General features: G+C 33.9%; 1 protein-coding gene across 6 annotated transcripts in view; it reads right to left on the bottom strand.

Moving 5' to 3' along the window:
• Positions 1-25,654, bottom strand: part of AGBL3 (ATP/GTP binding protein like 3) — a 115,364-nt gene that overhangs the window by 21,444 nt on the left and 68,266 nt on the right. For 4 of the 6 annotated variants that reach the window (XM_031939101.1, XM_031939102.1, XM_031939103.1 and 1 more), the window contains exons 13-15: positions 23,292-23,348; positions 19,696-19,800; positions 12,972-13,029 (exon numbers count right to left, since the gene is read on the bottom strand). In XM_031939101.1, the coding sequence (XP_031794961.1) occupies positions 12,972-13,029; positions 19,696-19,800; positions 23,292-23,348 (220 nt within the window). Of the gene's footprint in view, positions 1-2,251; positions 2,955-12,971; positions 13,030-19,695; positions 19,801-23,291; positions 23,349-25,654 lie in introns of those variants that run through there. The other 2 variants (XM_031939104.1, XR_004229693.1) reach the window with 2 other exon arrangements.

Raw genomic sequence — 25,654 nt, 5'->3', positions numbered from 1 at the left:
CTTACAATCTAACAGGAGAGACATCATGCAAACTATGAACAAAGTAAAACAGGAAATAGAGAGGGCACTAAAATTAAGATAGATTGGGAGAGGCTTCCTGCAGATGGTGATGTTTTAGCTGGGACTTGAAGGAAGAACATTTCAAGCATTGGGTTGGGGAGGAAGACAGAGAAAATGCTCAGAGCTGAGATATAGAGTTATCTTGGGCATTGATAGTATCAGAGAAGAGAGGGAGGCACATTCAAGAATTGTTGAAAATGTGAAACTGATAGATTGGGTGTGGAGGAAGAGAGAGAGTGAGGGGATGAGTTTGGGGAACTGGAAAAGTGGTGGTGAACTTGAGAATAAGATGGAATTTTGGGAGTAGGGAGGGTTTAGGAGCAAAAAACAAGTTCAATTTGATACATGTTGAGTTCAAGTGGTCTATTAGACATCCAGTTTGTGATATCTAATAGGGAGTTAGAGATTGAAGGTCAGAAGAGGGGTTAGGGCTGGATAAAACAGAAGATGATTATTGGATCCATGGGAACTGATGAGACCAGCAAATGAAATGGTAGAGAGAGAAGAGTCAGCACAGCTTGACAAGTCAAATGAAACATACAAACACACACACATACAGGATTACTCAACTAGGGGGGTTGGGAAATGCTGTGAATGTAGTTTACTTAGATGTTAGCAAAGTTTTTGATAAAGTAGGTCATATTATTCTTGTGAAGGTGGTGAGAAATGGATTCAACAAGAATACAATTAGATGCATTCATACTGGCTGAATAGCCAAACTCAGAAAGCAATTGTTAAGGATTCAATGTCAGTGTGCTTGGCTTTGTGCTTTTAACCATTTTTAGCAATAATTTGTGTAAAGATCTAGATAGAGTTCTCATTAAATTTGTAGATAATACAAAGCTGAAAGGGGAGCTAACTCACTGAATGCATTAGGATCCAAATGGATCTTGGAAGAATAAAGTATTGAGTAGAAAATAAGTCAGTCAGTCAGATGAAATTCAATAAGCATAGATGTAGTCTTACACTTGGGTACAAAAAATGACTTTATAAGTATGAATTGGGGAAGCTATTCTGAAAAAAATATGTGGTAGGCAGCTTTAGCATATTTCAAGTTCAAGAAGAGCCAGAGTGGATGTGACAATCTGAAAAGCTAATGCTGCATTAAGAAGGGCACACAGGTTTCAGGGATAGGGTATTGAGAGTCCCACTGAACTCAACTCTGATCGGATGTCATCTGTAGTGTTGCATAGGTCTCTGGACCTTTAAGAAGAATATTGATGCTGGAGGATGTCCAAAGAATGGTGAAAGACTTTGAATTCGAGTCATATAAAAGATAGTTTGCAAAAACTGGGTGTATTTAGGTGAAGAAAAATCAAGGGGAACCTGAGAGATGTTCAAGATTTTGAAGGGTTATCTTAAGAATGGATTAGATTTGTTCTCCTGGTTCCCTAGACAGAACTAGGTATAATGGGTAGAGATTGAAAAGAAGCCAATTTAGGTTTGGTTTCAGGGAAAAAAATTAACAAATAGTGCTGCCCCAAAGTGGAATTGGCTGTCTAGAGAGGGGATGAATTGCCTTTCCTTGGACGTCTCCAACTATGACTATTTGTCTATTATGCTATAATGAGTATCCATTTTGTGTTGAACTAGATGATTACTGAGGTTCCTTTAAACTCTGAAATTCTGTTACTGTAATTCTGAACTATATTCTCTGACTCCAAATTTAAAGACTATGATAACAAAGAACTGTATCATATTTAGGAGGAACCTTGGCAATCATACAATACAACCCTTTCATTTTCAGATAAAGAACTTGAGGCCCTAAACTTAAAATTTTTGTCTCAAAATCTAAACTATAGCACAAAAATTATCACACTAAATAATAATCTCCTTTTAAAGTTAGCAGATGTGAAAAATATAAAATGTTGTGAAAAAACATTTTGTGTGAAAATTATTTTAAGTATTTCCTAAGTATATTTCCTAGTTATAGTAAAGGAAACAAATTTTGAAAATATTTTATTAAAGGATCAGAAATAGACTAAACTCAATGAATGTAAGTATATCAAAACTGATTTTGTCAGTGTAACAGCTGTGTATTCAGGCCCTCATAACCTATATTTCAGGTTCATATATAATCACATTAATGTTCTGATCCTCCCCTCCATTTCTATTTTCTGAATCATCCCTCTTCAGACCAACCAGCTGAATTAATTACATGACATCACATATTAATTGTAGAAAAGGAGAATTTACTTAAAATTGTAGAAATAGTCAACACTTTCAACAATTATTTTCCAAAGCAAACCATCTCTCCAAACTTATCTATCATGGAGAACTAGTCTCCATTAAGGTACTACAGGTTACTGACTTAGAGTAGAGTGAAAACTTGGGAAATGAAGAGTATTATGAAATGTTTTGCTGTATCCCCTCAGAACAATAACTTGGTGAATAGAACATTAAGTCCAGCTCCCCATCACCATTTCTTCTAAGTATATCTCTTTTTCTGGTGTTTCTGATCCTAGCTGGAACCTTCTTCCTTGCAACAGGAAGCCTCAGACTTCTCAGGTGATTCCCAGTTTGAACTTTACCAGCAGGGAAGGGGTGAAGTTTTACTAGATTGGCTGTCCAGAGTCCAGGCAGGGATTGAAGAGGAGGAGGGGAAAAACCTCAGCTGGTAGTGGAATGAGGTGGCACTGGGGGAAACTCCGGGATCCACAGATTTTCCCTCTCATTCCTCATTTGCCTTTCTTTTTCCTCCTCAGCTCTCTTTGCAAAATCTCCTGACTCATGTTGTATGACCATGAATGAATGGCTTTCTGGAATATGATGTTCAGGCCCCTTTCCCCAGTGAATGAGTCTCTGTTGTCCCAAAGCATTGTGGATATGTGGCAGTCTTGTGAAGAGAGGCTTGATATGCCTGTTCATTCTCCCCCTAGTAAATTTTTTTTTACCTGCAAATTACAGAGGATATACTAGGGCATTTGTAATTCAAATAATACACATTCAAAAATTAGCACATAGCAAAGTCATAGAATCAGGATTTAGAGCTGGAAGGGACCTTAATCTAGTTCAACCGTCCTCATTTTAGAGATGAGAAAATGGATAACTTCTCTATTCATATAGCTACCACCCAAAATTAGGACCTTATTACTTTTCAACTGAATTATTGAAATAGTCTACCAATTGGTCTCCCTGGATCCAGGCCTTTTCCCTCTCCAGCGCATTTTTCACATAACTGCTAAACTTCTAGCACAAGTCTGACTGTGTTACTTCCTGCTCAAAAAGTAAGGCTTCCTATTGTCTCTAGGGCGCAGTACAAACTCTGGTGTTTAAAGGCTTTTACAATCTGTTTTTAGCTTATCTTTTTAATCTAATTACAAATTATAGCCCCTAACATACTCTATGGTCTAGCTGAATTAGTGTGTTTGCTGTCCCTCCCACAGGATTGTCCACCCCTGTCAGATTTGGCCAGGCTGTCTCCTTTCCCCCATGCATAGAATGTGCTCCTCTTTACCTCTGAACTCCTAACTTTGTTCAAAGCACATTCAAAGCTTAAGCACTATCTCTTTCCTAAGGTTTCCCCCCTATTCAACTAGTGCCTCCTCTTCATCTCTAAATTACCAAATTTGTATATATTTCATATTTATTTGCGTGTTGTTCTGATATAATATAAACTACTGAAGGCACGAATGGTGCTGTTTTTGTTTTTGTTCCTCTAGTGCCTTTCATTGTGCCTGGCACATAGTAAATACTTAATAAATACTTGTTGATTGAGTGAGTAAAGTGACTTATTTATGGCCATGCAGGTGCTAAGCAGCAGAATCGGCATTCAAATTTGGGTCGACTTGCTCCAAATTCAGCAGACTTTCCACTGTACCACATTATCTCAAGTCACTCATATGTAATTATCCCAAGGATACAGCACAAAAACAAGTACATAGTAGAGCAAATCTACATTAGAATTGATTCTACAAGCACGCGTATAGGCAAAAGTATAGAACATAGAACATATTACAAAAAATGGGAACTGTAGAACAAGCAGGTTTGCCCCTATGCAATACAGAGCAAAATCATATAGGTCACATGTAAATCATATTCTATGCATATCTGGCAATAATATAAAGATACATAATACAGCAAATACATACTGTAACAAAGTACATAGGTCATATAACACAATATCATATGTTATAGTTGTTTTTTGGGGGTCTCTACTACTGGACTATTAGACATAAAAAGGAAATCTTTGTATTTAATTTGTTCTCTCCCCATTCTCCCGCCTTCATTTTGGCCAATTATCATTTAGCTTTCCTGACCTTCTAGATTTGCAATTTCTTCTACATCTGAGCCTTCTCTAAATATGGTACTATGAAGTGTTAATAGTTCATCCTGAGTGCCTTTTTAAAAATCCATTTAGCAAACTCTACCTAGTTCTCATCCTCCTGTTCTCCAAGTCCACTGTGGACAAGAGATAGTTGTGTTACAGTACTTCTGCAAGGCCCTGACCATTCTCTGGAGCTCTTTTGTAGAAGAGGCCCAACCTTTCAACGATTTTGTCTATGGCAGCTCTTCACTGTTTACTACCTGTGTTTCTACTGGAACATCAAGATTCTTTATAGCAGGCGTCTATCCCCTGGTTGTAGTTTGTGACAGCAAATTAAAACAAGTTTTCTGGGCTGAAATCATGGCTAGTCAGTAAGCCTCCTGCAACTACTTAACTAAGAGATGCGCTGGTTGTAAGTGTCCAATCTTCATCCATCTTCTAAGACTCCAAAGAATATATCAATAGATAAAAATAGCTCATGAACAATTATCAACAGGGAGGCGTCTAAGATATTGTAACACTGAGGCTATAAGTCTCCTTGAGGATAGCAAAATATAGTTCTAGAATTCTTGATTCCCTACAAAGCTACTAATTTGTTGGCTAACTTGCTCTCGATGTACAGAGTCAGTTAAAATGAATCATGGCACAGAAATCGTACCCAGAGAAATATTTATCCTACAACAAATATATTTTTTCTACCTTTGCAACTGTTGAAATTTTCTGGTTCCTGCATGGGTATGCAAGGTGAAATGATTGATCATTACTAGAATGTTGATTATGTTTTTTCCTATATTATTCCAGAAATAAATTTAAAAAAAACCATACACTCATGCTCCAAAGTCTTTCTGGTACTTATTTACTCCAGATAATCAAGGAGCTGGTAGCAAATTCCTTTGAAAATCACAAATATATATATATATTTTTTTTTTAAATTTTTTTTATTTAATAGCCTTTTATTTACAGGATATATACATAGGTAACTTTACAGCATTAACAATTGCCAAACCTCTTGTTCCAATTTTTCACCTCTTACCCCCCCACCCCCTCCCCTAAATGGCAGGATGACCAGTAGATGTTAAAATATATTAAAATATAACTTAGATACACAATAAGTATACATGACCAAAACATTATTTTGCTGTACAAAAAGAATCAGACTCTGAATTATTGTACAATTAGCTTGTGAAGGAAATCACGAGATCAACCAAATCATTTCTAATGGAGCAGTAATGAACTGAACTAGCTATACCCAGAAAAAGAACTCTGGGAGATGACTAAAAACCATTACATTGAATTCCCAATCCCTATAGTTATGCACACAAATATATTTTTATAGATGTTTGCTATTTTATAGATTATATAGATGTATAAATTTTATAGATAAATATATTATTTATAGATATTATAGATATTGGAATGATAAAATATATCTTGTACCAGCTCAAGAGCTCTTGAGCTCTTGTCTTAGAGTCTCTAAAACTACCCTGTGGTGATTTCATGACAAAAGAATGTAATGCATTTGATAATACCAAATGCTCTCTGGCTCATTGCTTTCAGATATTTATATTTCAGTACTGTCTTCCATTGCAAAGCTCTGATTTCTGCTATTCCTTTCTTCTAGTCAATTTGGGCACTGAAGTGTAAGAGTAAGACCCTTGCTTCTAAGGCTGGTACTTTTCATAGATGGTCTCACTGCCAGTGACACAAAAATGACTGAGGCAATAAGGATTGGTTCAGTGGAAAGAAAATAAAGTCCTTCTGGCATGCTTTCTAATGAAGTCTCAAACTTCACTCTTGTGTGAGTGTCTGCTTATTACTCTTTCTATAAGTATCACCATAATTTCAGATACATGGAATGTATAGGACAGAGCATCTGAATCCATATTAGTCTTCCCTTGTTAATATCACAATTGATCTTATAGATGGCTAAAGTCTCAAATCAACTATGGCATGTGTTGTAGGAGAAATTTTTCTTTCTTTCTTTCTTTATTTTTTTTATTTAATAAAGAGAAATTTTTCTGTGCCATTATCCAATTTAGTACCAGTGAAAATATGTCAATGTGTTATTGCCTATCCATATTTGGAATTAAGCTCCATACACAGTTACATTATTAGCACATTTCAAAGCCAAGAACTCCAATTGGGATAATGTTTCACCACTAGAAGTCATTTATTGGCAATGAAAAAGATTTCTTATGTCTATAACTCTCTTGATATAAAACTGCTTCCAAGTCATCTACACTGACATAAGTATGTACCACAAAAGTCTTGCATAGATCTGCATAAGTCCATACATAAAGAAATTGGCCATGATGTTGAGGGCCTACACATATTTTTTCATCCCAATGATTTTCAAAAAATGACAGAAGGCTCAGCCTATAATGTCCATTTCTGCTTTCTACTCTTAGGATTTTCTAACTGTATATTCATGAGTGAGACCATTAAAAGGCTTAGTAATGATGACATAGTTATTTTTAACTTCTGATGGTATCCAAAATCCTTGAGAAGTCTTTAGTTCTCAAAAATTCTTTGGCCAGATGAAGAATACTTCTTTTCAGTCTTAATACTAACTGCGGAGACATGAAACTCATATACTTGGCAAAGGCTTTACAAAACTATCACTTGCCAATTGGTAGCTTCACAATAGCATCTTGCAGTTGAGCAAATCCTTTCATCAGCTTCATGCTCTTCCAATGTTCCCCATCCCCACCTCCAAAATACAGTGAGATAATTCAGACACATGAATACCTCTAGATAGTTTATATCACCACCCACATTTTCCGTATGGGTAAAGGGAAGCTATAACAAAGATATATGAGCTGTCAGCTAAGAGAACTGCTTATATGGGAGATTCTTCTATTAATGCAGATATTTTTACTCTATGACTTAGTAGATAAATATTCAAGAGTTTTCTGAGGCACATAAGCATTAAATGATCTGTATAGGATCATACAGATAGGAAGTATTAGAGGCAGGGTTTTTTCTTCCTGTCGGCAAACCCAGCATTCTGGATTATGAGATCTTTTGGCTCTATATAACACACCATACTCTTTCTATTCCATATGTTTTCCATAAAAAGTCCAAAAGTTGCAGGTGTCCCTTAAATCATTGTGTAATCTGTTCAAAATAAGGAATTCTACCATGGTTGATAAAAATTATCTCACCTATCTTCTTCTGCTATTAGGGATCTGAAAGTAATAACTGGGTAGGTCCAACACTGGGAACCACTGAATGTCTACCAAACAGTTCAAGAATATTTGAACTCATAATATATAGTATACCAATTCACCTTAATCCTTTTATTCAAAGTGTGATGACCTATATATATCTGAATCTTTCAAGTCTTTTCTGTAATGCTACATTGGGTAAAGCATGCACACTATAGGTCACTGATGATGCTTTTGACTAACAGTTCTATTAGAGAGTTTCAGAAGTCTTCCATCTCAGAGAATACTGCTCTCAGAAAGGTCAAGTATATTTGAGATAGATTTTGTATGCTGTCCCACAAATAGAACTGTATATCCCATTCAAGCAGTGAACAAAATACAACTCTTGTATTATGTAATACAAGAAACATTTCTTCCTCAGAAGATCCTTCAATTCCTCTGGCTTTGGAGTCACTAAAGTCAAACTTCTTTGGATCACTGTTAGGGTGGAGGGTTCAGTGTCTTTAATGACTGCTTTTTATCACTGCCTTCTCTCTTCTTGTAACAGGAGGAATTGGATGGTCTAGATTTCCAGGTCCTGAGTTTTAGGTCCCTATCTGCAATACTTTGTAATTAGTATTCTAAACAGGTTGAAATTAGTCCTGATCAATCTTACATTAATATCTATAACTTCATCAGGGAACTTTAAGGTTATCTATCTTGATTTAAACCAAGCATGAGCCAACCATATCCTTGTCACTCAATCCACAAAGCATGAACTTCAAAGGTATGTGTTGCAAATAGATGTAAATTGATTAGAACACAAATTTGGAATCTACTATCTACCACCTCAGGACACTATGTCTTCAATTGTTATTGCTACTGCTACATAAGGTACTATGAATACAGAGGAAAGGACCTAGAAACAATAATTAGGGGCCAATGATTAAATTCTTTAGAAACCAGCTCAATTTCTGTACCTTTTACTATTTCTGTTTCCTTATTTCAGTCCTTTGGATATCAGTTTCTACTGAATCAACCATTTATTCATCTTTAAATATACATAACATACACATGTTCATTAAGAGCACTAAATTCAATGAATCTGTGATAATCTCATAAATGGGACACATCTTTGTTTGCCTGTCCTATGTTACTCTTGTCCAAGTCCTTCCATCTGTCTTTAAGAGGTGCAATATTATTTGTCAGATATGTTATAATGGGAATTCTTTTTTGTATTTTGATTAGAGTACATGATCGTTGAAGTCCTTTCCACCTTTCAGATTCTGTGACCAAACATTTTAGGGGGTCTTCTTTTAGTTCTCTTGACATAGCATTGATCCCAGTGGACTCTATGAGTGGTTCCTGGTTATTCCTGGCTCTTGATAAGTGACAGGACTGTCTTTTTTCTATTCATCTATCTCTAATGTCATTCTTTATGCCACTATTATTGTACAACTTTTCATTTGTAGTATGCTGCAATCTATTTAGGCCCACATGTAGGCCAGTTGTGTTTTGTGTGATCTTTTTTAATTTTTCAGACACTAGAATATCCCATGATTTCTAGCTATATAGCATCACCAGAAGAATATTGTTATCAAAATAGATCTTTACTTCAGGGAACAGCTTGGGGTCATTAAAAACAATGCGCCATTTCCCAAAGAAATCTAATCTGCTTTCCTTTTCTTATTTAATTCTAATTTCAGCTCATTGTCCATTTGCAGAATCTGTCATCAAGATGTAAATACTAATGAACCAAATTTCTTCTCTATTATTTCAATTATACAATAAGCATTCTTCATTCATTTGATTTTGTCAAACATTTTGAATGATTATTTATGACACATTTAATAAGTCCTGCAATGTTCTGAGACTTATGGTAAACAGTGTCATCTATGATCAAAGTATCCGAAGCACCAAAACATCTGTAAAGAATCTTTCTTTTATATGAACTTTTGCACTAGATATCCTTGACATATAGTGAATAACTCAGGGAAGCATATTTCCTTATTTTATGACTCGTTTACTAGTAATTATAAAACAGTAATCCAACAAAATGATCTTTGTTATTAGCTCTTTTAAAGAATGTTATATGATTTTGCCACATGCATGGGAGACAACTTATTGGAAGGGTTTTTAAGTTATCAGCAAATGATAGGCAAAATGGGGCTTTATATGCTCTAAATTTTTGACTCATTATATGATTATAAAAATGTAGACCATTAGAGATTATCATCTGTCTATGTCTGACTGTTCCCTTCTCATTCTATCATTTTCATAAAACTTTTGGAGGAATGAGAAAGTCAGTATATAAGCAGCTATTAGTATTTTCTCAAGTTCTTTTGGGGATAAGTTCCAAGAGTTTTGTTGAGACTTTAGCATTTTATCCTCTTTTAGATGTCTTAAGAATATTAAATATCCTCAAGATTATATCATATAATACAGACCTATGCCTTATATATTTAGTCTCTTCCAGTTGCTCTTTTTATCTGTTTTCCAGTGCTAATTGTACTTCTTCAGAAAGCATGGTGACATGTTAAGGAATATTTCTAATTGTGGTGGCTTCAATGGCAGAAAAAAAGTTCATTATAAAAATGTTTACAGGTTTCCTCCATTTTTAATCAGTTTTCTCCTTTTCTTCCATTTTTATCCTTAAACATCTTTAGAATAATTGGTCTCAATCGGGATTATTATCAAGCTTTTTAAATAAATTGTTTTTCTCTTCATTGCTTCTCACTGTTTTATGAGGAGATACTGTTCATAATCTTCCATCATTATCTTCATTATATCTTTTAAATTATTTTATATTAAAAAAGGTTATTCCTCTTGGTTGTCAAATTTCCAAATTAATCCATAGATGTAATAAACATTTCTGCCTCTCTGCAGTTTAAAATCACAGCAGCTATTTAATCTAATAGTCAATGACAAGTACCACATCAATTCAACAATGTTAATAAAATTATCATCTCAAGGACATTTTCACATAATTTATAATAACAACAGAAAAACAACTGATCTGATTAGAAAGTTTCAGTTAGGAAAAAAAGCTCTTTTGATAGTGAATTACAATGTGGGGAGAAAAAGAGAAAAAACCCAATTGAACCAATTTTACTGTTGCTAATGTAAACTTTAGTTTGAATTAAAAATCAAAACTAGCTTTATTTAAATTTAAAAAAAAACAAACAATTCCAGCAGTATCCCTACAATGTAACTAACTATCCTATGGTATCTTCAGGTTCTGATAATCTATTTCAGGTTCAGATCAACTCAGATTTGTGTTTTGAGGCTCCCCACTCCAGCCCAAGTCCTGTTTCCAATCTGAATATCTCCTTCCTTAGATAACCAAAATTGTATTAAATACATAAGATGACATTTTAGTTGTGATAAAGGAAAATTTACTTAAAAATAGACAAGTAGGATAAAACCAAGAGATTGTATTAAACACTTTAAATACCCACTTTCTAACACAAACTGCCTTTCTGTAAACATCTGTTAGCAAGGTATTATAGGCTCAAAGTGGCTCATGGTTGGGTGTCAACTTGGAAAGAAAAGAGCATTGTAAAATGGTTTATTATGGTCTCTCATCATGGTAACTTGATAAATAAAATACCGAGGCTGACTCCTTGCCACTATTGCTTTCCTGTCTCTTTTTCTTACATTTCATATCCTAGCTTGAGCCACCTTATTTGGTCTAGGAGTCCTCAATTTCTTCAGCTTCAACCTTTCTGGCATCGAAGAAGAGGCTCATTCCTGAAGCTGGCTGCCAGAAATTAGCGTTCTAATGGCCCAGGAGGGGAGGAGAAAAACCTTAAAATATGCAGTTTCTGATGGGATGAGGTGTGCACCAGAGGAACCTCCAGGATTAATGATATTTCTATTCCTCTCTTCTTCCTTGTCTTTTCTTTTTCCTTTCTATTGCTCTTTTCAAAACCTCTTGACCAGAGATGTGTCCATGGTGGGTGTCTGTGAATGAATGCCTTCTGGTTTAGGATGCTCTTCCCAAAGTGAGCCTCTCTTATCCCAAGGCATTATGAAAATGTGGCTGTTCCTTTAGGGGAGTCTCTGTATCCATTATGTTAGTATTGTGGCATTACAGACATGGAAGAGTAGGCAAGGAGTACAGCGGCTGTATATGGGATATTACCCTATGCTACTTCCTGCAGTAGGTTGGGGAAAGAGCTAAACTGAATGCAGTTGACTGCCCCAATATTTCTATTAGGGAATCCAAATAAGAAAATAGGAAGGGGATCCATACTTAGTAGTAAGAAAGAAGGTACTGATAATAGTACAGTGAATATAAGAGAGATACTGATTGAGGCTTGATCAGGCAACTCCAGGCCCCTTCATATTTGATACTAAGCTAATTCTTCCCTTATGTCATAATTTTGGTGAATGGAAGTATTTACATTTGTGATGTTCTAGGATGGTATGGCTCATATTGCTTTAAATTCATTTCAAAGTGTGTCAGAATTAGGAGAGTAAATGATGATGGAGCAATGGTCAGATAAGGTCAGATGGCTCTTTGAATTATACCAGCTGAGTTTATTCTATATATATTGTCCCTAGATAAAAGTGCCTAGTTGCAGGTACTGGATATATATACACACACATACATAAATATATACATATAAATGTATATATATATATATATATATATATATATAGTACACACACATATATATAACAGCTTAAACATAAGTTCTTTATCAAAAACTCATATGATTCTTTTTATCCTCTTTGACAAAAACTTTTAAACATTAATGGAAATATTTGATTAGTCAAATCTAGCAAACACTACTCAAATAATATATCACGTTTTGGGCCTCTCATATGTATACATGTTATAGACTTCTAATGTAACTTTATATAGAATTAGGCAATGAAATATATTCATACAGAGGACTGAATATCTAAATCTCAAGTATGTCTGTGAGACAGACTAGTTCAGTACAACTTTCTATAGTAAAGCATTGTGTACATAGCTGATTATGTAATTCTCTATTCCTTTTTGCCTTTGGAATATAAAGTTCTTAGTTTGTTTTTTTAAGGCCTTCCCTAATCAATCTACAGACTGCCTTTTCTGTCTTATTTCATAATTAATCCCCTTCACAATTTTTCACAATTCTATATGCCAGTTAAACTATGCCCAATTGGCTTCCTTCTCTTCTCATGTCTATTCCTTCCATATCTTTATTGGTTGAAATTCTTCTTTTCCTTCAGAGCCTAAGTAAGGTACCATTTCTTCTATGAAGGCTTCCCCATAAAGCCTTTGGGGAACTTTCCATACTCATTTTTTCAAAAGTGATTGCTCTTCCTTCCTTGTATTTATTACATCATTTTGCCCTAACCTCAAACTACGTTGTTTCCTACTTATGTGTCTACAAATCTTATCCATTCATTAGATAGGAAGCAGCTTAAGGACAGGATAACCTAGCACATTTCCTTATACATAGAAGGTACTTTAAAATATTTTTACTGAATTGAACTGAATCCATTACCTTTTGCTTTGGAGGTTATTTCCTTAGGTCTCTGTGGTGCATCTCCCCTGCTAGCAACCTAAGAGAACACACAGAACCAGAGAGAAAATTCAACATTCTATTATTGAAAATGACAATGTGAAATTTTTTACAATTTTTTCTTTTGGAGATTATACCAGCTAGCTTTTTAATAGAAATCTTACTTTCCTCATTATATCTTTCTTAACAGAATTCTCTTTTTTTTCCCCACACAGAAGATAATGATGACAAATGACTTATAGTCATGTTCCAATTTAGGATCATTCAGTCCTTTTTCTATCTAAATCATTTGATCTTTGAAATAATCTTGTAAGGTAATTACTACAGGAATTATCGTAATGATACAGCTGAGTAAACTCAAGTGTAAGGGGGCCAGAGTAACACAATTAACTACTAGCAGGGCCAAGACTCAAATCCAGGACCTCTGATTCTGTGTCCACCATTTATACACTAGCAATTTTTTCTTTTAATTGACCAAAGTAAACATTTTAATTTTTGTCACTGACTTCTAAAATTTTCTAAGCAAAATTTTAAAATTAATTATTTATTTGTAATGTTAAAAGGTAACTAAGAAAAATTTGAGGGAGAAAAGAAATATATTATTTAATATCTTATTTATTCAAATAATTACTCAAATTCATATATCATTTCAAAACATAAAAAATATTTTCCTTATAATAATGTTGTATATTGGCAGTGCAAATACTATTATTCTAATTTTATAATTCAATTCTTTATTTGATAATCATTTATTAACCATCTATTTCATGTACATCAACCAGATACTGGGGGAGATAATTAGTTTAAAAAATCCCTACCCTTGAGAAATTAAGTGGCTTGTCTAAAATCATGTAAGTAGTAAATGACAGAACTGAGACTAAAACTTTCCTCTCCTATATATGATACTTTTCCCCAACTATTCCATCAAAATTTTTTTAAAAAAAGTATAAATCATTAACACTAACATTTATTTTTAAAAATCACGAAAAGTTGAATAGGTGGAGTGAATTTGAATGAAAAGTCAAAGAGACATTGTGAACTTGAGAAACTGAAAGACTGATAATGCCTTTAGGCATCATCATCATCATCATTAGCTTATAATATTACCAAGTGAGATAGATAAAGAAATAAGAGAAAAGGTCCCAAGACAGAGCCTCAGAAAACACTCAAGCTTGATTGGTATGACCCACAGGAAGATCCAGCAAAGGAGACTGAGTGATCAGATAGAGGTCAAGAGAAATAAGAGAAAACAGTATTTTGAAAATCGAGAGAGGAGAGAGTAGTCAGGAAAAAAAGGTGATGAGAGATCAAGAAGTATGAAGGTTAATAAAAGGCCATTAAATTTGAAAGTTAAGAGATTATTGGTAACTTTGGAGAAAGCAATTTGAGTTAAAAATAACGAGTCACAACCTCTTCAACTTCCATTGCCTCATTTATAAAATGAGGATAATAATAGCACTTTTCTCACAGAGTTGTGAAGACCAAATGAAATAATGAACGTAAAGTGTTTTATAAATCATGTAAAACTATATAAATTCTAGTTATTACTACAATAATATTAATGAACTATGTGCTAAGCACAGTGCTAAGAGCTTTATAATTATTATCTCATTTGATAATGGTACTACTATGATCTCCATTTTACAGATGAGGAAACTGAGGCAAATGGAGGCTTGCCTATAGTTACACAGCTAGGATTTGAATTTTGGTCTTCCAGACTCCAGACCAGGGACTCTGTGCACTGTCACCCTTTAGCAGCACCTTGCTATGTCATTTAAAAAATATTATCATTAATAAATTGGAGATATTAGGCAGGAATGTAAGTTCTTACAATTATGGATAATGGAAGATTTTTTTAAATCAAAGGATAGAAAGAATAATAGGAAATAAAATGGACAATTTTAGGTGCATAAAATTAAGTTTTTGCAAAGATGATAGCATTACAGTTAAATTATAAGGAAATAGTTAACTGGGAAAAATATTTGCAAGAAACTTCTCTGAGAAAAGTATTAAGGAGTTGATTCCAGAGCCATTCTCAAATTTGACATCATTGCACTAATGACTCCTCCTGCTGTACTCTTTGTTTCAGATAAACTGGCCTTCTTTTTACTCCTCCAACAATATACTTTGATTTCCCAAGTCTGTGTCTTTGCATTATTTGTATATTTAGAATGTACAAGAGACCTTTTGATGGCATGGGTTCAAGATCTTGTTGTTTCCCATATACAGTTCTGGATCATATTCCTAGGGTGAAGAAGAGCATGAGAATCTGCAGGAACAGGAGAACAGGGGCCCTGGTCACAGTTCCAGGACCAAAAAGGAGTAATAGCACTTGTGGCTGCAGGGAAGCAAAGGCACTGATCATAGTTCCAAGATGGAGAAGAGTGCTTGTGGTTGTTTACAAGGAAATAGAGACCCTGGTTTAATTTCAAGGAAGAATGGAGTACTAGTGATTGTGGCTGCAGAAAAGCAGGGGACCTGATCACATCTCCAGATTTCCACATCCCTCTATGGTTACAGTGACCCAATCTCTTCTTAGATCATACCATCTTGGAAGCAATGAAAACCTACAGAGTCCCAGAACTAGCTGTGAAAATTATAGCACAAAAACTTGAAGCTTGGAACAGTGCATCCTTTCACCCTGGGAAGTAGAGCCTAACTTTAACATAAAGTTAAAAGTCAAGAAATAGGCTGGAAAATGAGCAAACAATAACAAAAGAGCCTGACCATAAAAAGTTACTCTGGTGGCAGGAAAATCAAGACAAACTTAGAAGACAAAAAAGCCAAAATAATTACAAAGTCTCTAAGAAAAATGTGAATTGGACACAATAAGAAGAATTGAGATAACAAGAATTCTCAAAAGAGATTTTAAAAATAAAGAAAGAGAGATAGAGGGAAAATTATGGAAAGAAATGAGTGAAGCAAAAGAAAATTTTGAAAAGTGAGTCAACAGGGACAGCCAGATGGTACAGTGGAAAGAGCACTGGCCTGAAGTCAGGAGGACCTGAGTTCAAATCTGATCTCAGACATTTAACATTACTAACTGACCCTAGGCAAGTCACTGTTTTAAAAAAAAAACTTTATTTTCGAAACATGTGCATAGTTTTCAATATTCACCCTCACAAAACCTTGTGGTTCCAAGTTTTTTTTTTCTTCTCCACCCCTTCCCCCAGATGACAAGTAATTCAATAAATGTTAAACATGTCTAAGACAAGTCACTTAACTTTGGTTACCTCACCAAAAAAATTTTTTTGAGTCAGATAAGAGGCACAAAAATAATGAAGAAAATTACACTTTAAAAAAGCAGAATTGGCCAAATAGCAAAACAGGCACCAAAATCCACTGAAGAGAAGAACTCTGTAAAAAGCAGAATTGGCCAAATGGAGAAGTTACAAAAGTCCACTGAGAAAATAATTTCTTAAAAATTAGAACTGGACAAGTGGAAGCTAACTCCTTGAGACATCAATAAACAATCAAACAAAATCAAAAAATGAAAAAATAAAAGATGATGTGAAATATCTCAATGAAAAAAAACTGACCTGGAAAATAGATCAAGGAGACATAATTTAAGAATTTTTGGACTCTCTGAAAGCCATGATCCAAAAAAGAACCTAGAAATCATATTTCAAGCAATTATCAAGGAAAAATATTTCAATGGAAGTTGAGGGATGGGAGTGGAGGACAATGTTTGAACATTACTAATCAGAATTGGATCAAATCATGAATAACATACACATGCAGTTAGATATATATATCTATATTATTCTATAGGCAAGAAGAATGAGAAAGATAATGAAAAGGGGAAGCAGATAGAAAGCAGAGTGGATTAAAGGAGGCAGTAGTTAGAAGCAGGATAAAAAGAGAAAGGATAAGTAGGGAAAACATAGGATAAAAAGAAATATACAGTTAGGATCTTAACTGAGGATGTGAGTGGAATGAACTCACCCCAAAAATGGAAGCAGAGAGCAAAGTGGTTTAAAAAACAGAATCCAACAATAGGGTATTTACGGGAAATACCTTTGAAACAGAGAGCTACACAAAGAATAAAACTAAGGGGTTGAATTTCAATCTATTATACTTTAGCTGAGGTAAAACAATTATAAAACCAGGGGTAGCAATAATGATCTTAGACAATGCAAAACAAAAATAGACCTAATTAAATGAGATGAGCATAAAAACTACATTTTGCTAAAACGTACCAAAGTATTTATATTAAACATATATTTACCAAATGACATAGCCTCTAAATTATTAGAGAAAAAGTTAAATGAGTTACAGGAGGATATAGACAGTAAAACTATACTATTGGGAATCTCTTAACAAAAATATTTATAGCAGCTCTTTTTGTGACAAAGAATTAAACATTTGGAGGATGTTTATCAACATTAAGCATGTTGATGCTTATTCATGAATGAATAAGTGATGGTATGATTATGATGGAATATTATTGTGTTATAAAAAATGCTGAGCAGGATGCTTTAAGAAAAAAGGGAAAGACTTAATATGAACTGACAAAAAGTGAAATGAGAAGAATCAGAAAAACATTGTACAAAATAACAGTAATAGTGTATGATGATTGACTGTGAATGATTTGGCTATCCCAAGTCACACAATGATTCAAGACAATTCCAAAGGACTTATGATAAAAAATTCTATCCACCTCCATTGAAGACTGATGGAATTTGAATTCATATTAAAACATAATTTTTGATTTCTTTATTTTTCTCAGGATTTTTTGTTTGTATTTTCTTTTGCAATGTGGCTAATATGGAAATGTTTTGCATGACTGCACAGGTTTAATCTATCTCAAATCATTTACTCTCTTCAGAATGGGAAAGGAGACAGAGGAAAGGAGAGAAATTTGAACTCAGAATTTTTAAAGAATGTTTACAATGTTTTTTATATGTAATTGAGAAAAAAATAAAAAACGAAATGTTAAAAAGAAGGATAAACTACCAGTCCTTCACAAAAAGAAGTAATGCAAAAAGCCAGAATACTACAATATGCTGTTTACAAGAAACACTTTGAAGCAGAGAGATACATACAGAATAAAGGCAATAGACTGGAGCAGAATCTATTATGCCTCAGCTAAAGCAAAAAAAAATGTAGGAGTAGAGATCCTGATCTCAGATCAAGCAAAAGCAAAAATAGATCTAATTCAAAGAGATAAAGAAACTACATGTTGCTAAAGGGTACCATAGATAATAAAAAATAATCTACACTAAACATATATGCATCAAGAGGTTATAGAATCTAAATTCTTAGAAAATTTAAATGAGTTGCAAAACTATACTAGTGAGGGACCTCAACCTCCTTCTTTCAGAACTAGATAAATCTAACCACAAAATAAACAAAAAAGAAGTTAAGGAGGTGAATAGAATTTTAGAAAAGTTAGGTATGATAGACCTTTGGAGAAAATTGAATGGGGATAGAAAAGAATATGCCTTTTTCTCAGTAGTAGATGGCAACTACACAAAAATTTACCAAATATTAGGGTATTCAATAGAATTGTACTGCATTAAAATTACTTTAGTAAAATATAAAGTCTTATTTCATCAATAAACAAAAAAAGGCAATGACCCTTTGACACCCAATAGCATAATGGTACTTGAACCAATATGCCTGTCCTGGGAAGAATTATTGCCCTATGGAGAAAAACACCTGTTAACTTATAGCCTCGGGGAAATTTCTTTTTTCAGTATAGTGGCCAGCATAGAAGATATTAATGGAAACAAATTAGCCACTGTAGGATAGTAAAGTTATTGTTGTTATCTACTTAGACTTTGAAATATCAATATAACCTAATCGAAAATGGAAAAATCTTTAACAGATCTCTGTAATGCTGGAATATATAGTCTTTCTTTGATCCAAAAAAATTGACGTATTTAATCCATAAACATCTTAGATAAGCCTCCACAAAATATAACTGTTCTTTAAAAGAATCCGAGTTCTTGGTTTGGTAGCCCCTGGATACTTTTTCAAGATTTAGTATGGGCTATTTAGAATAATTTATTTTGTAAATCATATCCTGATCCCCCTCCAGAACAACATTATTTACAGACCATGCAAGTATCACAAATCAATAACAAATACTTATTTAAAGCATAAACCCATGTTTATCATTATTTAGTCTTTCCCACCCTTTATACATATATACAACCCCTTATAGGATTTAAAGAGATTCTCTCTCATCCCAATTCTCATTGATTTCCTTACTAAAATGGGGGGGGGGGGAGGTGAGATTTAGCAACTTCAATATCAGTGCTGTTTGCCTCATCAAATTCTAAATAACCTCTTGTTATCAGCAAGGTTCTGTTAAGCTTTTCTACTTGGGTACAGAGTTATCAGGCTTCTGCTGAGATTCCTAGGTTTAGAGATGCAGTGGTTTTCCATGCAGTCTCCTTTTACTTATTCACTCCAACCATATGAGTACTGCTGCTTACCTCTTCCATCTCTGCTCATCTATATATTATTATTGCTTACTATTCCAACTCTGCTTTTTAAACTTTTTATGTATCATAAGATTCCTCACTTATCAGACTCTTTGCCAAGTGACATTACTACTTTGTAGCTAGATACATAGCCAAACAGAATAGGTAGTTTCTGGGCCACCAAACATGGGAAAGGAAATTCAGGTGTGTTTTAAATTCTTTCTACAAAGATATAACACAGTCAAGCTTATATTAATGATATATGGTATTCAAACCTTTTGATTTTGTAGTTTCTTGAAAAATGGTCCTTCTCCAAATGGAGAAAATATAGACATTTGCTTCCCAGTGAGATCCAAAATTTTCATTCTGTTGTTTTTTGCCTGAGGAGTAAGGGATATTTATTTACAAGAATTAACAAAGGCACAAGATTAAAATAACAACAGACAAGTGGAGATAGGCAAAAGTAAATGAATAATCAGTCAATTAAGGAAATAGGCTTTCAAAAATAAATACTTAATAAATGTTTCTTGAATCGAGATCATATAAAAGGAAAATCATGGTGATTCAAAGAAAGGATGCAGGAGTGGCTTTTCAAGGCAAAGAGTAGAGAATTATTTTTCTGTTAAAGACTTTTAAGCCTCAATTGATGTCCACATAAATTAAAAACTAATTTTTATTTAGAATTTTCTAAGAGGAAAAAATATCCCATTTGACCACTGTAAAAATCAAGGAAACAGCGTAGAAAACTTTATATCTATAGATCTATGTATATTTTTATATTTTCATCTACTCTATACTTATTTTGCATGTTCTGATTTACATATTTATTTCCTCTGTTGGGATGTATAATTCCTGGGATAGATAGCCCTTAGCACATTGCCTGACACATGGTCAAGGGAAAATGAGAATAGTAAAGAGATGAGAAAGAGAAGGGGGCAAAGGAGGGAGAAGCCAAAGAGATAGAAATGATGCTGAAAATGGAAGGGGAGGAGAGGAAAAGGATGAGAAGGGAAGGAAGAGAAGATAGAAAATGAGTAGGAGGGCAAGAGGGAAAGAGGGAAAGGTAGGAGAGGATACTGGGTGGAAAGAAGTGGATTGAAGTGGTAGGAGGCAGGGGAGAGAGGGAGGGAAAAGAAGTAGGAGAGGAGATAAAAGGAGGAAAGATGGAAAGAAAATTGCAAAACAGAGGGGAGTATAATTATATCACATAATTAGAAGAGGACATTTTCTCATTAGAAATTTAAAGATCAAAGTGAACAGGGATTATATTCTACTTGATGTCTACAGTGGAACCACTGCCAAGTAAAACCTTCCAAAGGATAGTGAGAAGGAATTAAAATAACCCTGGGGGAGGAAGAGAGACTTGAATTTCATCCAGTCTCTCAATGTGGAAAGTGTGAAGCCCTTTAGAAACTGTCTTTGAGGGAAGACTGAAGAGGATAATCTGGCTAGGAAGTGGCCACTTCTTCTTATTAGCAAATTGGAGTAGAGTAAAAAGTTTGGTAAAAAGGGGAGACAGCATCTTGGGTACCTCTGCTTCTACATTTTAAGAGATCTCTTCCTCTCCCTTGAAATGTTTTTGCTCTTCTACAATTTCTCTATCTTTCCGGAAGCCCAGGAATTAGGCAGGAAGACCAGGTTTAAAATATAAAGATGAATAGAGGGACAGAAAAATTAAGGGTAGACTTTTAAATTCATATTAGAAGAAAAATGAATTAATTAGAGAAATGCAAATTAAGACAACTCTGAGATACCACTACACACCTATCAGATTGGCTAGAATGACAGGGAAAGATAATGCGGAATATTGGAGGGGATGTGGGAAAACAGGGACACTAATACATTTTTGGTGGAACTGTGAATACATCCAACCATTCTGGAGAGCAATTTGGAACTATGCTCAAAAAGTTATCAAACTGTGCATACCCTTTGATCCAGCAGTATTACTACTGGGCTTATATCCCAAAGAGATCATAAAGAAGGGAAAGGGACCTGTATGTGCACGAATGTTTGTGGCAGCCCTCTTTGTAGTGGCTGGAAACTGAGTGGATGCCCATCAATTGGAGAATGGCTGAATATATTGTGGTATATGAATATTATGGAATATTATTGTTCTGTTAGAAATGACCAACAGGATGATTTCAGAAAGGCCTGGAGAGACTTCCACGAACTGATGCTGAGTGAAACGAGCAGGGCCAAGAGATCATTATATACTTCAACAATAATACTAGATGATGACCAGTTGTGATGGACCTGGCCCATCCTCAGCAATGAGATCAACCAAATCATTTCCAATGCAGCAGTAATGAACTGAACCAGCTACGCCCAGCGAAAGAACTCTGGGAGATAACTAAAAACCATTACATTGAATTCCCAATCCCTATATTTTTGCCCACCTGCATTTTTTATTTCCTTCACAAGCTAATTGTACAATATTTCAGTCCGATTCTTTTTGTACAGCAAAATAACGGTTTGGTCATGAATACTTATTGTGTATCTAATTTATATTTTAATATATTTAACATCTACTGGTCATCCTGACATCTGGGGGAGGAGGTGGGGGGTAAGAGGGGAAAAATTGGAACAAGAGGTTTGGCAATTGTCAATGCTGTAAAGTTACCCATACATATAACTGGTAAATAAAAGGCTATTAAATAAAAATAAAATAAAAGAAGAAAAATGAAAAGTTTTTAGGCACATTAAACCATAACTGGTCTCCCCAAATTAGACTGCCTAACAAGCTGGTATCCGGGTAGAGAGTGTGATACAATAGAAAGAGCTCTAAGTTTGGGTACAAATTCTGGCTCTACTATGTAATACCTGTGAGACCTTAAACATTGCTCTGGGTCTCAGTCTGTTCATTTTACAGATTCCAGAAATGCATTGCTAGGCCTAGGCATTTTCTGCAGTTTCTCAGCAAACTCTGATCTAGAAGAAAGAGGTCGAGATATTTCAAGCTAGGCAAGGAAAGGAACAATGGCTTCCTAAGAAAGCCTTCATCTCCCCCAACTCTTTGGAGGCTTTGCATTTCATATCTGCTTAAATTTTCCTTGGGAGAAGATGGTGGTGGTGGGTTAGGGATAGAGTGTCCCCTTCCTACTTACCTAAGTGCCATTTCCCTGCAACAGCTTAAACCCCTATGTCCTGAGGAAGGTCAAGTTTCTACTACTTGATTGAAAATGGGTCAAAAGTGTAAGAGCAGGGACTATGACCAGCTCAGAGTGTTCCTTTTCTGTTTCTGTACATGTACACTGGAGTTGGACAAGATTGTGGTATGAAGTATCTAAGGTCTTTGCAATAAAATATGAGTTTATGAGATTTGGGATACATTTGATTATCAGTTCAGCTTCAGTTTCAATGACAATTGAATGTGCCTTTACATGTCAATATAAACAAATCTTTTCTCCTTTCTTTGGGGCCTCAATTTCCTGCTAGGTAAAATCAAGTTGGTGATTGGGATGATGATCCATGGGGTTTTTTTCAATTATTTTGAAGAGTTAGATTTTTGGTGGGAAAAGGGTGACTTCAAACCCTCTTCAATCCCTCTTCTATTTTCTGTAAAGGTTACCCCTTTACTTCCTCATTCATTAATTTTAAATCCAAAGATGTCTACTAAAAAGAAAAAGCTAATTATTCTTGATGACTAAATACTAGGGAAAATTCCAAATGTTCTTCCTTTTCTCTTCCTTCTATGGTTCAGGAGGGATAATTTCCAAGACTTGAACTTTTTAGATTTCTAGGCAGAATATTTTGTATTATATTTTACAAAATTCATGTCTCTTTTTTCCCACCAAGTACAATGTATTCTGAGTATAGATATTAGCTTATTTCTACATGGAAGAGAAATTCTATAATGTTAAAAGACACTCACATGTTTCCTTTCTGATTCCTGGTTTGGAGGAATAACTTCTGATTCTCCTACTTTATTCTAGTACAAAAATAAATGAATAATGAATATATACAATGAATATATAAATACAATTTGACCTAATCAATGAATAATTAAACCAAAGAAAGGATTAATTTTATTTCATAAGTACAATAATAGACATTTCAATCTTAGGCAATATTAACACTATAAAGCTAGATAATATATTTATCTTCTCATTCAGGTTATGATTCTCCTACTTTATTCTAGTACAAAAATGAATGGATGAATACTTACATACATGTGTGTATACATAAATATAGTTTGATTTAATCAATGAAAAATTAAACCAAAGAAAGGACTCATTTTCTTTTTAAGTGCAATAATAGACATTTCAAGCTTAGGTAATACTAACACTTATAAAGATGGATGTTATATATTTCATCATATAGAACACAGTGATTCTCATACTTATCTTCTCATTCAGGTAAATTTATTGGGTTTTACTCAAATATCACAAGCCTGAGATAATTAGGGATCCCAGAGTTGAGCAAATTCCCAGTCACTGTAAAAATAATGGGACTCAATTCTTAATAATTATCTGAAGAAAAATTGTTATATGAAACAAACTAACTTGTATTTTATATAATTACTCTTAAAAACTTAAAAAAAAAACAAATTTCACATAAAAAGACTATTTCCACATACAATTTAGATCAGAAATTTGTGAAATAAATTTCTGTGTTTAACTTGCTTTTTAAAATATCTGATAATAGAACATTTTAATTTCCAAAATGTCTTACTTGACTTTATTTCATTCTGAGCTTCCTTTTATCTTTTTTAAGACATTTTAGAATGCTTCAATTATATTCTTCTTTTCCCTCCTTTTTTTCTTCTCCTTCTCCTTCTTACATCATTCATAGCTCCCTTCTCTCATCTAACAACTTTTAGAAAGCTAACAACTTATAAAAATTATTAGATTTATCTCTTGTTCATCTCTAAAATTTTTTTGGAACAATCTACTAAAATTTATTTTTGTTCTTATATTTTCCTTAGTTTTTATCTATGTAAGAAAGATAAGATTTAAAATAAATGAATATTAATTCAAAACATTAAGTTATGATTTATATTTCAATGAATACTGTACCCAGATCTCAGGACAGCATTGATACGTGGACTACTCACTTGTGTTCATGATTGGGTTGACTGCCAAGGTTCTAGAATAAAATCAATCTTGAAATGGGCAGATTGGATGTTTTAAAATTTATTTATAATTGTATACATTCATAAACATGGTTAGCATGTTTTTTTTTCTTTTTTACATCAAGTAAATAGTGGGGTAGAGTTGGGATTTGGGACAAAGAAAGAGGCAGCAGCTTTAAGACTAAAGAGTCTGAAAATAGACAGAATTTGGGATTTGCACATACTAGAGTAGCATTCAGTTAAAATTATTTTTCAAATAAATTTGTATTATCTTTTTTTTATATTACTCAAGATTTCTCCTTGTATCCATTCTCCTCTAATTTTAAAAAAAGGAAAAAAAAAGAAAACTATGAAGAGGGAAAAATCAGCAAAATTTATCAATACTTTAAAAAAAAATCTAATGTCATCTGCAATGTTTCCTACTCATGAACCACCTAATCTCTGCAAAACAGGTGGTAATGTTTTCTCATCTCTTCTTTGGAACCAATCTTCTTTTTTTTCTATTTCACAACATTGATCTTTGATGGTTCTGTAGTTATTATTTTTATTGATATTGATTAGTCATTTTGTAGCCTGTCTTTCTGGCTCTGCTTTCTTCATGTTGCATTAATTGACTATGTCCTTCCATATTTGTATTAATCTTCTTAGCATTTCTTAATACCCAGGAATATTCTATTACACTCATGTACCATGACATGTTTCACTATTTCTCAGTGGATCATCTACTTTATTTCTAATTCTTTGCTACCACAGTATTATTATATATATTTGTTTAATTTCAAATCTTTATTTTTGTCAATGAATCTCTTGAGGTGAATGCTGAACAGCAGTATTTCTATGTCAAAAGGCATGGACCTATTTTAATCATTTATTTGCATAATTCTAAACTGCTTTCCAGAGAAATCATTTTAATTTATAGTTCCAACAATGCAATAATTAATGTGCTGTCTTTCCATATCCCCTCCAGCATTGAGTATTCCTCTCTTTTGCCATCTTAAGCAATTTGTTAGATATGTAGTGGAAAAAGATTGCTTTGATTTACATTTTTAAAATTAGGTTTCACCTTAATTCTAAGCTAGAACCTTACATAGTAGATAATAAACTTGATATGTAAGGAAAAGGACAAAAGTGTAACATATGGAATTTAAAAATTTAATTCCCAA

This window comes from Sarcophilus harrisii, chromosome 5 (assembly GCF_902635505.1).
Source record: "Sarcophilus harrisii chromosome 5, mSarHar1.11, whole genome shotgun sequence".
Taxonomy (NCBI): Eukaryota; Metazoa; Chordata; class Mammalia; order Dasyuromorphia; family Dasyuridae; genus Sarcophilus; species Sarcophilus harrisii.
This window is presented reverse-complemented; position numbering and strand designations above follow the sequence as displayed.